At 36.5% G+C, this 15,126-nt stretch overlaps 1 protein-coding gene across 16 annotated transcripts in view; it reads right to left on the bottom strand.

Moving 5' to 3' along the window:
- The window catches only part of TRIP12 (thyroid hormone receptor interactor 12), a 140,624-nt gene that overhangs the window by 86,758 nt on the left and 38,740 nt on the right, over window positions 1-15,126 (bottom strand). For 9 of the 16 annotated variants that reach the window (XM_035006923.1, XM_035006926.1, XM_035006928.1 and 6 more), the window contains one exon: window positions 703-825. The exons of 6 other annotated variants lie outside the window; for them this stretch is intronic. In XM_035006923.1, the coding sequence (XP_034862814.1) occupies window positions 703-825 (123 nt within the window). Of the gene's footprint in view, window positions 1-702; window positions 826-1,920; window positions 2,068-15,126 lie in introns of all 16 variants that reach the window. One more of the 16 variants, XM_035006931.1, reaches the window with a different exon arrangement.

Genomic DNA, 15,126 nt, shown 5'->3' with positions numbered 1-15,126 from the left:
AGATGCAAAGGTTTCCTGATTAAGTCCAGGGCTAAATAAACACTGGTTTTCAAATGGTTCAAAAAAAAAAAAAAAAAAAAAGGCAGGTGTGACTTTGGATGGTTAAATATTTGATTAGAAGATCAAATATTTGAATAGATCAGAGTAATTCTTTAGCCCAAAGATTACTTACACTAACCCTCCTAATCACAAAACAAGAATTAAGAAAAAGAATACTTAGCAGTTCAGAACTAGTTGATACTAGAATACTGATGCTCTATTCACAAATACAACTTCTTTGTCAAAGCTTGAAATAAATAACCACTTATTAGGAACTTTCAAAATGAAGGTAAGAAAATTATATAGTATATTATCATTCCTTTCTAAAAGACTCCTGCCAATTAGATCTTAAGAAATCACTGACCTTAGGCTCTACCAATAAAAACAAAAAAAAGTAAAATGGCATTTCAGATGCCTATAAAGGTTTGTTAATCAAAAGGGGAACCTCACGGCTCTCTAACCAAGGGGAAAAAATGCGTTGTCTAGAGCTTACTGCATTGACATCACTGCAAAGTAAACCATTAATCCTTAAAGTTACATTCAGGGAATAATGAAAACACACATCACAACATCTTGGGATAACCTGCTAAATTTTAATATTATGCAATGATTCAAATGCAAATAATTCTGCCTTGAAAATGTACAAGCAATGTGAAGATTTACCTTTTAGAAAGGTGTCCCCTTGACAGTTCAGAAGTATTAGACTGCACTTTGGGTGCCTTAGAATTAGATTTTCTACTCTCAGGAGGGCTATATCCCTTATGTTTTGCCTGCCCTAAATGTGACCTGTCAGCAGAAAATCAAAACAGAAATCTATCAGGAAACTGAGATGCAAATACAGTACTGAAAAGTGAATTATGTTTTCATTTTTTTTTTAAAGTCTCCCAATTCATTATTGATCCTACCCTTTCCCCAATTATTTCCATAATTAAATTATTGTTCTACCAAATAATCTTGCCAAAAAATTTGCCTTAGAACCAATACCTCAATACCCAAGAGTGCAGGTCTTTAATACCAAGTTTCATGACTGAATAGCAATATTATAGTTACTTAAACAATGAAGAATTTTTCAACAATTGTACTGCAAACCCATATATGCTAAATGTTTGCAAAAAGCAAATCTGGCCTTTAGAAATCTAAACACTACTTTTAATAGATAATGTGAGTGTAACAGCTTAAAAGCTTTATGGAAGAGGCAGTCTGTGATCTCACAATGATACTGATTCCCAATTTGTAGATTTTAATTCAGGTTAGCACAGTAAATGCAGAGGCAGATGAAATCAATTCCCAAACTGATTTTACATAGAAAATCATTAGAGCCCTAAACAGTAAATAAACTTACATGAAATCAACGGAATGATATTTGCTAAGAATGTAACGCACTAATATAATGTACACCAAAAACGAAGTGCTAGAGAAAGAGATAAAGAACTGACCACAAAATATTACAAAACATTCAAGAGAGTCCATCATTGATATACGGTTGGGTTATATTTGTAATAAAACAAATGCTGTGCCACCATTGTTCTAAGAGCAAGTCTGCAGGACACGAATAAACTGTTTTTCAGTTGTTAGATTTTTTTTTAACCTCAATGATTACATTAGAGTTACATAAGCAATAATAAAAGAGCATGCATTAATATATACCCAGAAAAGCTGGTGTTACAGTGGTGAGATATTAACGTTAACAGATGCAACTCTTTTAATTCACAGACAACATCCATCCTTCATGTAAGTAACATTAAAAGAGCATATTCTGGTAAGAATAACAAAGTTTCATTAATACCAAAGTTGTTTACTTTGTTAAAAAAAATTTCTTTAAAGGATTTCATTCTGAACATCATCTCAAAGGAACTTAGAAATAAGTCACTGAAACCTCACATGACGATTCTAATTGAATCTGTAAGGATGCCACACAGTTCTTAACATATCATACAAGTTCCACCATTTCTTCAAAAAGATGCTCTAAGGTTTCTCGTCTCTTATTTTTTTTTCTTCCATTTTTCCAGAAGAGTTCATTACTGGATTCTTGAAAGAAGATATGAAATTAGCTTCTCAATAAAAAGAAATATTTTTGGATCCGTAATATCATTTTCATTTTTAAGATTTTAATATATGACAGGCTAGGACTTTCTAAAGACTTACTAGTGTAGATCAACTACTTAAAAACTCTACATTAGTCTTTTCAAGTCTTAGTCTTGACTGTAGTAATGAATATAAGCATTTTTCAAGATACATGGTTTTTCTGAGTGTCTCCAAGCTGAACCTTGTAAGATTTATCCACTGTGATTTAGTTTGCATTTTTCCAGACTGAAATTACGTTAACCCATGAGTTTCCTATTAGAGATTTAATTTCTAGAAGTTGCTTTTTTGTTACATTTTTACTAACAGATCTGAGAGTTCTATTTAAAAAAAGAAAAGAAATTGAGTATATTTTCAAGTCATCCTAATTACTTTTTAAAAGGTATAATGTTCTGTTTTCAGGGTATACAATTTAATATCCATAGATCAATATCTATAAATTATGTCATTCAGATTCTCTATATTCTTATTTTAGTCAAGTTTGCTAAGGATTAATTTTTAATTGAATCACAATTTCTACTTCATTATAAAATTTAAAATATCCCTTGCTGTATTCCTTGATTGTAATTTTAAAATCATTTTAAAAGAAAACTTTATCCAGAGTTAGACTACTTTGCGGTAACGTTCAATTAAATATTCAAATGGCAATCTTAAAAAATGTTTATCGTAATATATTCCTAGTTAATAACTAGGGGATGGGAGAGGGAATTCATTCTCTTTGTCAACAGAATCTGACCAACATCAACGCAATGCTGACAGCGCTGTAGAGGCAGAAGCCCTTCTCTTTTTACCCCAAACAAACTGTTCCTGGCTCTTCAACACATCTAACTTTATAGCCACTTAAATCAACTCCTGAATTTCTATTGTTCTTACACCTTCAATGACCTAAAGGATTTAGCAGGTAAATACTCTAAATACTCAATATTTGATTATGAAAGAAAAAAAAAATCCACCCATCTTGGAAACTGAAACTCACAAAACTAGCTTAAAACCAACAATGTCGGGCGCCTGGGTGGCTCAGTTGGTTAAGCGACTGCCTTCGGCTCAGGTTATGATCCTGGAGTCCCTGGATTGAGTCCCGCATCCGGCTCTTTGCTCGGCAGGGAGCCTGCTTCTCCCTCTGACCCTCCCCCCTCTCATGTGCTCTCTATCTCATTCTCTCTCAAATAAATAAATAAATAAAATCTTTATTAAAAAAAACCAACAATGTCCACATTGACCTGACTGCACCTTTCCTAAAATTAAGTGTAACATTCTCACTGAACACTGGTTAAAAACATTTCAAAATATTAAATACTGATCATGGGGTGCCTGGGTGGCTCAGCTGTTGGGCATCTGCCTTCGGCTCAGGTCATGATCTCAGGGTCCTGGGATCGAGCCCCGCACCGGGCTCCCTGCTCCTCCCTCTCCCTCTCCCACTCCCTCCCTCTCTCGCTATGTCTCTGTCAAATAAATAAAATCTTTTAAAAACACATAAATAAATAGATAAATAGATAGATAGATACTGATCATTACTGTCCTTCCACCTATTGTATATATTTTCTGTCAAGGGTAGTAAGTACTTTTGGCTTTGTGGGCAATACTAGGTGTCACATAAGCAGGTATAAAATATGTAAACATATGGGTATGGCTATGTTCCAATTTACAAAAACAGGCGGGAACTGGATCTATCCCATGGGTCATACACTAGTTTTCTAACCCTTGGCTTACCACAAGACAGTAGGCATCCAGATGGTACCCTAAAGAAAAAATATGGGGCCTCCCAAAGTGGGGCTCTGTTTTATTATGCCCATTTATAAATTATTAATGCTTAGAATACTGTAAATCTCCATAAAATAATAGCACCCAATCTAGAATAGCCAATTAGAGTATCACAGGATTCAACACTTAACAAGCCTTGTTGCCTTTTAGATCATTTCACCAATTCCCTCATTTATCAGACCTTAATGCTCAATATTAATTTTTATTAAAAATTTTTTAAAAAGCATGAATCTAAGATCCAGTAAAATTTATAGCCACTACAAATCAAATTTGCAAAAATAACACAGTAAAATTCATGACAAACTCTTTTAGACAGCACCAGAATGAGCCCATTTAGTAAATTATAGCCCAAGGATAGGTGGATAAGTGGGTGGGTGTGTATCCAGGAGCTTTTATATCATCCTATGTATATTCCTGGGGGGAAAAAATCTCACTTTCTGCAAAATCACTAAAAATAACCAGGTGAAAATGAGAATGGGCACAGAGCACTCGAACCTATGTTATTTTATAATCACGTTCTTAACAAAAACATCACCAATTTTGAAGATTAAATCTCCAATAACGTTTGCACCAATAATCACAGTTGGCCCACTCTTTGGAACCTTATTTTTGTACTTTCTCCTTTTAAGTGTGAATTTTTAAAGACATTTAAGACCAGCTTCAACAAAATTAAAAATACAATTCTGGGGGATGCTTTCCTTTTTCTCATTTTTGTTATAAATACAGAAGTAAATGGTTTTGAGCTTCCTTTGATGTTCAACAGTGCAAAGTGTAGTGGTTCTGAAGTCACTGAACTAGCTACTTCTTACACTAAGTGATTTCTGTAAATCATTTCTGTAAGATTTTCAAGCTTTTTCGTAAGATCTTCATAGCTTACCAAATCTTCCATGCTAACTGAACATCTATTCAATTTCAGTTCATATATTAACACTGTAGGAAATACTGCCTATGAGCCAACACTACTTCCATGTTATACTGACATCATTTCCCTATTTAGCAAGTGTATGTGGGCCAACTCATATTAAAGAAACCCAAGTTACAACAGAACAGACTAATAAACTCTGGGTTATGTGCTTATTTTAAGACTCACATGCTTCTTGTTGACTTTTAGGCAAATCATAGTTGACTGCCCCTTTATTTAATAAAATACTTGGTAGTCCAAAGGGTTAAAAACCATCTTTAATCCAGGGGACATCTAAGACAGGATAAAATCTTGTATCAAAGAACTCATTCTTGTCTTAATGGTAGGAAAAATGGCTAGTTATAAGTAACCAGTTAATACTTTACATCACCGGTCTTGAATTTTGTTTGAAACTAATTTTCTTGCCAGACATATTCACAGTTCAAATACATGTACATACTACCAAACATAAATGACTTGGGGCTTAATTAAATCTCCAAATTTTTTTTTGTATGTGTATACAGATGTGCATGCATTTTTATGCTTTTATATTTTATATACAAAATTAACAGTATAATTTTGTCTTCTAAAAACTAAATGCTTTGTTTATAAGGTTCATAAATAAAATGCATGTTTTAAATTGATTTTTAAATACTGATTTTCAATAATCAGGGTGGAAAGTTCATTTAAATTACTTTAAACAAAAAACTCACTAATGTTCTCAGCAAAATGTACTGTTTTCCTATTTTCAATCACAAAACAAAAACTGATTAGTCTGACCAATGTTCCTATGTTTAGTCATGGCGAAATGCTAGCCCAATGGATTCTGTAATTTACAGTAAAAAACTCCTTTTTTACAAAGCAATGTTTTAAGTATCAACTTAAATGGCTCTCCCTCTAGGGAACATTTTGAAAACATGTTAGGGAACTGGGTGCTACTGCCATTTAGCAGATGTGGACTAGAGATAAAAAATGTCAGACAAAATGAAAAATTGTCCCATGACCCATAGATTTCAAGTAGCCTTGGTAATATATGAAAACCTTATGAAAAAAACTTGAAATCTGGCCATGATAATAGGTAAAAAGACATGCTCATAATTTCTCAGCTTGTATTTGTTTTGCGTGGTTTTTATATACATTAATTTCTCCAGCACTCCATGGGAACCAACAAAAGATGACATTTTTTGCAGCTTTACCAAGGGTCATGTATCATTCTGGAAAAGTCTACAATGAAAATGCTGCTTTTGGCATTTAAGTATGTTGCTGTAGCTGCCACATTCAGTAAGTTCAAATATAGATACAAGCATATAAATACACTGTCATCTTGTGTCAATGCACCCAAGCATTTACCTACTGAAATAATCTTATTTTGTTACTGACTGTTTTCCTTTTACTTATTTTTACCCTTATAAAATGCTTGTACAAAATTATATATATTTAGAAACACTTTGTTTCTAAACTGTTTAGAAACTGTTGTATTTCTTAATTCATTTCAAGCTAACAAAGGGGCATCATAATAAAGATGTTTACATTATATGATACACATTATAGAGTGGGAGAATTAGATCAATAGAACAGAGTTGAGAACTACTGTAACAAGCTACTCATTTCAACAGATTTGTTAGGTTTGCCAACTCAAATATACGCAAGTCATGACAAGGCATATAAATATGGATAACACAGCTGAAGTTCCTGTCCTCAAACAGGTCAGTGCCTCATAAAACAAAGTGATCTACCAGGTGCTATAAAGTTCCCAACAAAGGAAGAAATTACTACTAGCAGGAGAATATAGGCTTTATAGACTACATGGATTTAAACCACACCCTGAAGAATGAAAAGCTGAAGAAAAAGAACATTCGAGTCAAAAGCAGAGTATAGGCAAAGGCAGTGGCAGGAAAATATGAAACCCACATGGCACCTGGCAAATGATGTGAATTTCCCTGAGCACAGAGCTACATTAGGAAACAAGGTTGAAAGGACAGGCTAGGGCTTAAATGCCTTGTCAAAGGATCTAGATTTTGTCCTTTGATAACAGGCTGCAGTAGGAGATTGACAGCGTTACAAACAGTAAGGCAAAAGCAAAAAATTCTGTATGTTCAACAACCCAAGTAATACTGAGGATGAATAAACTACAGTACATACTTTACTGTGTAACGGAAAACAAGGCAGAGGGATTGAATAGAATCAAATCTGTAGAAAAAGATGGCCCCAAAAGGGAACCATACAGCTCAATATACTTTCACCTCCCACATTTCACAAAGGAGTTGGGTAAGGAGTATAAACACCAAGGTAATCCAAAGTAAATTAGTGATTAGTGATAGGTTAGTGATGCAGTGTTAAAAGTATTTCATAGGGTAGATTGGCTTTTGTAACTACCTGAGTAAAAACTTACTAAGAGGACCGCAGAACACATACTTTTAAAGGTGTGATTATGTGATAACATTACATTTATTTTTTAGATGCATTATCCAACTTAATCCTCAAAAGACACCCAAGGCAGGTCTATTTCCATTTTAAAGATGCAGGGAATGAGGCTGGCACAAAATCACCCGGCCCCTAGGCAGGAAAGGTAAGACTGAGTCCAGGCATTCTGACTCTGTAAATCTGAAACCCCACAGCTATACCTAGGGACTCGGGGTCAAAGAAAAAGGCCTGCATTTACAGTTATGAAATTTTTCCTATCCATTTTGGTATTTCTGTCCCTAATTGTATACATGTCAAATTAAATGGCTTAAGGCTCTGCAAATGATAATACGAGAAAAATGGAAGAAAGTATGTCAAAAAAGGAGCCCTCCTGCTTTCTTTTGCTTTCCACATTACCAAGAAACAGCCTTCCATGTGTGATGCTAAACTTGGTGTTCAACTATGGAAGGAGCATTTGTATATATTCCTTTTTTCATTCACACCCATACTCCTCTAGGAAAACATTCTGATACTGAGAAAGCACTTGTAAAAACTGGTGTGTGAAACATCAGATTCCCTCAATATGGAGGGACAGAAGAATCAAAGCAAAGCCTCAGTTAAGGATATGAAATAATCTATGGCAGCTGACATCTTACAGGTTTCCAATCTGTGTATCGTGTGACTTTTAAACACAATCTCACACTTAGTGATTAAAGCAAGAAATCTATACTGTGAAGGGCGCCTGGGTGGCTCAGTTGGTTAAGCGACTGCCTTCGGCTCAGGTCATGATCCTGGAGTCCCAGGATCGAGTCCCGCATCGGGCTCCCTGCTCGGCAGGGAGTCTGCTTCTCCCTCTGACCCTCCTCCCTCTCATGCTCTCTGTCTCTCATTCTCTCTCTCTCAAATAAATAAATAAAATCTTTAAAAAAAAAAAAAAAAGAAATCTATACTGTGAAGAAATTTACAAAACACGTTAAGATATTATTTTGTTGGTACAACAAAGAACTTCACACGGTTAACTATGAAGAATCCTATCTGCGAAACCTCCAACTACAAAACAGCAGACTCTGTCCTTAGACCAAGTGCAACCATGCCACTGTTAAACACAACATTGTAAATCTCGCCTCCCAGCCCTGGTGGGACAAACCAGCCTTCTCAGTATTACCGAAACAATGCTAGAAGTGGAAGAGTATGTGCGTACACGGTTGGGTGGCTAAAACTCAGAGTACCTAATTAGAGCAATAAGATTCACCATTACTGAACCAGTTACCTGGCTAACTCTAGTATACAATTTTATAAAAGTGGTTTCAATTTAGTCCTAAGAAACAATGAGGTCATTTTCACACCACACAAACCGTGTCTCCCATTAACATTCTTGTCCTCCCCAAAGAGGATAAAGCTTGAACTTCCACCTGCAAAGGTCAGGATAAAAAAAGAGACAGAAGGTACACACAAAAAAAGAATATAAAAAAGGTATCCATACTGGTGAATTAAGTAGGAGATTGAAGAAAATACACTGTACACATGGCTATGCTGCACCAAGTAGAATTTTGGGAAGGAAACAAATGGTCTGTTGTAGACATGGGAGTAAGAATAAAAAAATGTTTCAATGGCCTTTAAGAGTTATAACGTTCAGTTTACAAATATTCTATTTCTCCTCTGACCAGAACACACGGTAGGGTGGCACTTGCCAAAGTATCTGGAAGTTATGTGCAGCCACCTTGTTCTGTCAAGGGAATGCGAGCGGAAATGAATCCCTTCTCAGGGAAGCCTTGGAAAGCCAGAGGGCAATTCCCCACACTCTCTTGCCAGAGCAATCTACGTGAATCCCTGAATGTGCAGACAGAGAGCAGAGCCAGCAGTGGACCCAGGATGGACACGTGTTCTGGTGGCTAGATTGTCAAATACAAGAATGATTTAGTTGTTTGTTCCTGCATCATACTCACCCACCCTGTTATGCAGCCCACTTCAACCCTGCCCGATTTTTTTTTTTTAAAGATTTTATTTATTTATTTGACAGAGAGAGACATAGTGAGAGACATAGTGAGAGAGGGAACACAAGCAGGGGGAGGGGGAGAGGGAGAAGCAGGCTTCCCGCCGAGCAGGGAGCCCGATGCGGGGCTTGATCCCAGGACCCTGGGATCACGACCTGAGCCGAAGGCAGATGCCTAACGACTGAGCCACCCAGGCGCCCCAACCCTGCCCTATTTCAACTCTGCCTTCACTTCAATCATCTTTTCATGACCATTTCCATAAAAGATGGTCACATTTCTGTGCCTAGAAATGCCAAGGTAGTCAACCTTCTTATTTCGAGCCCACACTAGTATCTGTTGAACACCTACCACTTTAGGGCAAAGTAGCAAGTGGCACAAAAAATTAGAAATAAAATCTGCACTCTCTAACTAATGACACCACATGTCAAGTAGAGACAAATAATAGCTGACATGTACCACCTGCTTTGCAACTGCTTCTTCAGCCTTCAGAGCCCAAATCAATGAGGTCATCGCTAGAAATGTTTCTCACCTGACTCTAATAATCACCTACATGCCCATTTCCCCTACTGAGTTGGAACAGCTTGTAATAAAGGCTTTCTACTCTCATTTTTATAACTACCCTCTAGCATGGTGCTTACTAGCATGGTGTCCTACAAATGGATGAATACAATCTTATACGGAGTTCGGATTACAAGTACGTTAAGATAGGACAGGGCTCTTTAAAGCCAAAAGAAGCTTTATTAAAATAATATACATGTGGGGCGCCTGGGCGGCTCAGTTTGTTGGGCATCTGACTCTTGATTTCAGCTCAGGTGGTAATCTCAGGGCCGTCGGATTGAGCCCCACGTTGGGCTCCAAGCCCAGGGCAGAGTCCACTTGCGGTTCTCTCTCCCTCTGCCCCTCCCCATGCTTGCGCACACTCTCTCTCTCAAATAAGTAAATAAAATCTTTAAAATAATACACACATATCTCCAGATTCAAAACAGCTAAACAACCAAACCTAGAGAAGACAAGAGTCAACACAGTTCTAAAGAACTAAGAACTCAAACTAGCCAGAACTGATGTATCTGCTTTTCTCTGCCTATCCATCTGTTTCCCTAAGGCAGGAGATGTGCAGTTGGCAACTTCAGATTCACATCTTCTCTTTGCTACCAGAAGGAGAAAGTTTCCAGTTTGAATCATGTGACCACCCCATTCCCACCAATGAGCTCAGAAAAATGGAAGACTGCATATTCTCCCAGCTTTGGCAAAAGACTAGGCAATGGGCAGCCAAGAGCAGAGTATGATCATGTTGGAAAAGAATAACTACCATTCAAACCGCAGAGGTGAAGAACTGAGTGAGATAATTCAACAAAAGAGGATTACTGTTACAAGAGGGGCTCACATCAGCTGAGTGACTTTAAAGGTCAGTTCTACTGTACAGTGGTATGAAGAGAGACTCACAATATATACAGACTTACTGGTATGCTTATGTAGAAAAATATTCTCAGATCTCATTCTTTAAACCTATTTTTTCCAATGTTTAACCTCATTACTATAGAAACACCAATAAAAAAAAGTTTGTGATTTTTTTTCCCTATCAAATTAACAATAACAAGGTGAAAATAACATGAACAGAATGATGAGACAAAAAACACTCTTTTTCCTAATGGTGACAAATAAGTAAATGGGTGAAAATAACAATAACAAGGTGAAAATAACATGAACAGAATGATGAGACAAAAAACACTCTTTTTCCTAATGGTGACAAATAAGTAAATGGGTGAAAAAAGTTGACCGTATGTGAAACAAGTTGACCATAAAAAGAACTCCCTTTGACCAAGTGATTTCACTTCCAGGAACCTATCCTTAAGAGACACCTGAAATACAAACATTTATGCATGAGCAACAACTTTCCCATTACAACCATTTAACTATCCAAAAACTAAAAAGTAATTTTGGAAAATGTTATATATTGATTCAGTAAGTCAAGTGGCCATTTGTAAACAATTACAAAAAAAAAAAAAAGTTAGGATGCTGAGTTTAAAAAAAAAAAAAAAAACAGGATCCAGGGGCACCTGGGTGGCTCAGTCATTAAGCGTCTGCCTTCGGCTCAGGTCATGGTCCCAGGGTCCTGGGATTGAGCCCCACATCGGGCTCCCTGCTCGGCGGGAAGCCTGCTTCTCCCTCTCCCACTCCACCTGCTCGTGTTTCTGCTCTAGCTATCTCTCTCTCTGTCAAATAAATAAAATCTTTAAAAATAAATAAAACAAGATCCAAAACTGTATTTACAATGTAATCAGCTACATGCTAAATTGTACTTTCAAGACAGATAAAAATAAAAATGTTAACACAAACTTTATCTCTGGATATTCGTGTTCTTTTTGTACTTTTCTGTATCCCGTCCAACTGAAACAGATTTTAAAGCAAAACCCCAATCTATTTACTTTCTGTACAATTAACACTGGCTAAAAAATATTAAAAAGTCCCTATTCTGACAATGTTAACAAAAAGTTTTACCTATAGGTCTCATAACTGAGTTTTTACTTCATAGTAAGTAATTTAAACTTTGCATACAAATTTTTTTTAATGGGGCTGGGGAGGAGGAGTGGACTGGATTCAAGCATTTCCTCACTCCATCAAAAAATCTGACAGAGGGGGCGGTGGCTCAGTCGGGTTAAGCATCTGACTCTCGATTTCAGCTCAGGTCGTGATCGCAGGGTACTGAGAGGACTGTGTCCAGCTCCACGATGGATGTGGAGCCTGCTTAAGATTCTCTCTCCCCCTCTCCCTGCCCTGCCCCCAGCTCTCTCTCTCTTCAAAAAAATCTGACAGACACCAGAAAAGAGAAGAACAGATCAGCTACAACCCAAAAAACTACAGAAGGGAAAGAGAGAAATCAAAGAAGAAATCTAGTTCATTTATGGATAGAGAACAAGGATTGGGGAAAACAGAGAAGAGAAAATAATGAGGGGAGATTCAATATATACCAAAGATCCTAATTTCTATTAGCTTAAGGATGAATGAAAACTATTCTTCTAAAAAGAAAAGGTAAGTGACCTTGATTTGGGGGAAGGGAAGGAATGGTCACAGGAAGAAAGCTATGCAAAGACAGCCTGATGCAAGTTTAAAAAACAAAAAAGTGAAAAAAATTCTAGGAGGGAAAAACTGCTACTTAAGTCCTCAACTGAATGAGCTAATATTCTTCCATTATACATACTTATACTCTCTTCCAAGTCCTTTATCATATGGATTAAGTGGTTTGTGCAGTAAAAACAGTTGAGCATAATGAAAATAATCACCGACTTTAGAGTCAAGTGGTTGGAAATCAGGTCCTGACTCTACACACTAGCTGTATAATGTTGAACAAACTACCACATTCGGAGAACAGGAGTTACATACTTATTAGCACACAGAGTTTCTGTGAGTCTTTACTGGAAGAACATGTATAAAAAAAAATTTAACTTAAAACACGCCAACAGTGCACTGTTGTTGTTGTGTATGTTGTTATTACCATGAGTTGCATCATTGTATCACTACGAGAACGTTTTCTTCTTTTTTAAGATTTTATTTATTTATTTGACAGAGAGAGCACAAGCAGGGGGAATGGCAGGCAGAGGGAGAAGCAGGCTCCCCGCTGAGCAGAGGAGGATGAACACGGGGCTCCATCCCAGACCCTGAGATCATGACCTGAGCCGAAGGCAGATGCTTAACCACCCCACTATGAGTACATTTTCAGGATCAGGTCTACTTCTGAATCAAAAGCTGACAATAACAGCATTTTACTTAGGAAAGCTAATCAACAGGAATCAGATAAAGAGAACAAAAACACAGTTGTAACTGCGCCCTCCCCACTTACCCAGTCCTCTCTCTCTTACCCCCAAAATCACCAGAAAGGTTTCTATAGGTTAGATCACTTCTAGTATAGCACACTCTACAGGGGGTTTCAATGTCAGCCTGGGCTCTGATAAAAAGGTCCTTACCAGGTTCGAGATTCTATCATGAGCAAAAAAATCCAGCTAAGAAGAGAAAATAAAATTCGAACGAACTAATAACTCCTAATTTGCATTCTTAGTCAAACTGGTAAATTTTTTTGGCTAATATTCTAAATTTGAATGTCCTGATCATAATTATACTTATCCACATAAAAGGAGGAAAAATATATATATTCAGAGTTATTACTAAATTATGGTACAGTCACACACTGGACCATAAAAGATTTTAAAAGTCATGTCTTTTAAACAATTTTAGGGACATAGGAAATGACACAAATGATACTGGGATTAAAGGGAGGGGAGGGGTAGGACGTGGCCCTCTTGTGTGTGCTGGTTTTGCCAGGAAATGTTTTTTGAAAACATGCAGAAGTTGAAACTGTAAGAAATGAAATAGGCTACCTTACTGAAAGGGAGAAGGGATTAAAGTACAAAAACCCTCATTATACTCTGCTTTATATTCTTTTGGCATATTTTCTGCCATTCCAAACACATTTTTAAATTTTATACTTATCCTTCACAAATGAGCGTACAATTTTTTTTTCAAATTGTTATTATTGAAGTATGGTTGGCAATGTCCTAGTAGTTTCAGGTGAACAACATAGTGATCTAACTAGTCTATACATTACTCAGTGCTCACCACAATAAGTGTAGTCACCATCTGTCAATATACATTATTGCAACATTATTGATTATATTCCCTAGGCTGTACTTTTCACATCTGTGACTTATTTTAATACCGAAAGTTTGAACTTTTAATGCCTTTCAACTACTTCACCCATCCTGCCACCCACCCCTCTCCCCTCCGGCAACTACCAATTTGCTCTCTGTATGAATCTGTTTCTGTTTTCAGTTTGTTCATTTTCTTTTTAGATTACATATATAATTGAAATTATCCGGTATTCGTCTTTCTCTGACTGACTTAATTCAATTAGCACAACTCCCTCCAGCTCCATCCATGTTGTTGCAAATGGCAAGATTTCATTCTTTTTTAAATGGCTCAGTAATATTCCATTATACACATATACCACACATCTTTTTGCTCCATCATTCTAACGATGGATGCTTAGGTTGCTTGCATAACTTGGCTATTATAAATAATGCTGAAATGAACAGAGGAGTGCATATATCTTTTGGAATTAGTGTTCTTGTTTTCTTTGGGTAAATACCCAGCAGAATTACTGAATTGCATGGTATTTCTATTTTTAATTTTTTGAGGAACCTACATACTGTTTTCCACAGTCACCGCACCAACTGAACATATGACTGACAGACTTAAAGCAAATAAACTATGGCAAAAGTGTGCCAATCTACAAATGACAGTTCCATCTTGATTACAACTTTATTAGTTATTTAAACTAATGCATCTTAATAACTAATATTAACCACTCCCATTTCTATTTCCCTCTCATATTTTTAAAATGCATAATACGATAAAATATTTACACCAACATATAGAAAAAGACAATGCTGCTGAAACATCACTGTGGATTTCAGAACCAGGGTACTGTATGAAGATCAAAATGTTTGTCAGTCGTGTGCAAGAGTTCAAATAGAACCTGAGTATTACTATGGAATACTGCAGTTGTGCCAAAGGTTCAAATTATTTACTGATTTTTTAAAGTTTTTTTAAAGTAATCTCTATGCCCAACATGGGGCTCGAACTCATGCCGCTGAGATCAAGAGTCATATGCTCTACTGGCTAAGCCAGCCAGGTGCCCCCAAAATGGTACATGTATTTTTGTGTAAACACATGCACATATAGGCACACATATTCATGTGATAAAGACAACTAAGGAAACTATGCAAATGTTAACAGTGGTAATATCTGAATTGTTTGGATGTTCTCCTTTACACTCTTCTGTGTTCTCCAAATTCTCTAAAATAAACATGGATTGTTTTTATAATGGAAGAGGGGTATTTTTTAATCAACAGATAAAGTGCGGCTGCTACGAAGAATAATCTGAATGTAAAA

Source organism: Mirounga leonina, unplaced genomic scaffold, assembly GCF_011800145.1.
Source record: "Mirounga leonina isolate KUSES-001 unplaced genomic scaffold, KU_Mleo_1.0 Mir_151, whole genome shotgun sequence".
NCBI lineage: Eukaryota > Metazoa > Chordata > Mammalia > Carnivora > Phocidae > Mirounga > Mirounga leonina.
Note: the sequence above shows the minus strand (reverse complement) of the source record. Positions and strands in the feature narration are given on the sequence as shown.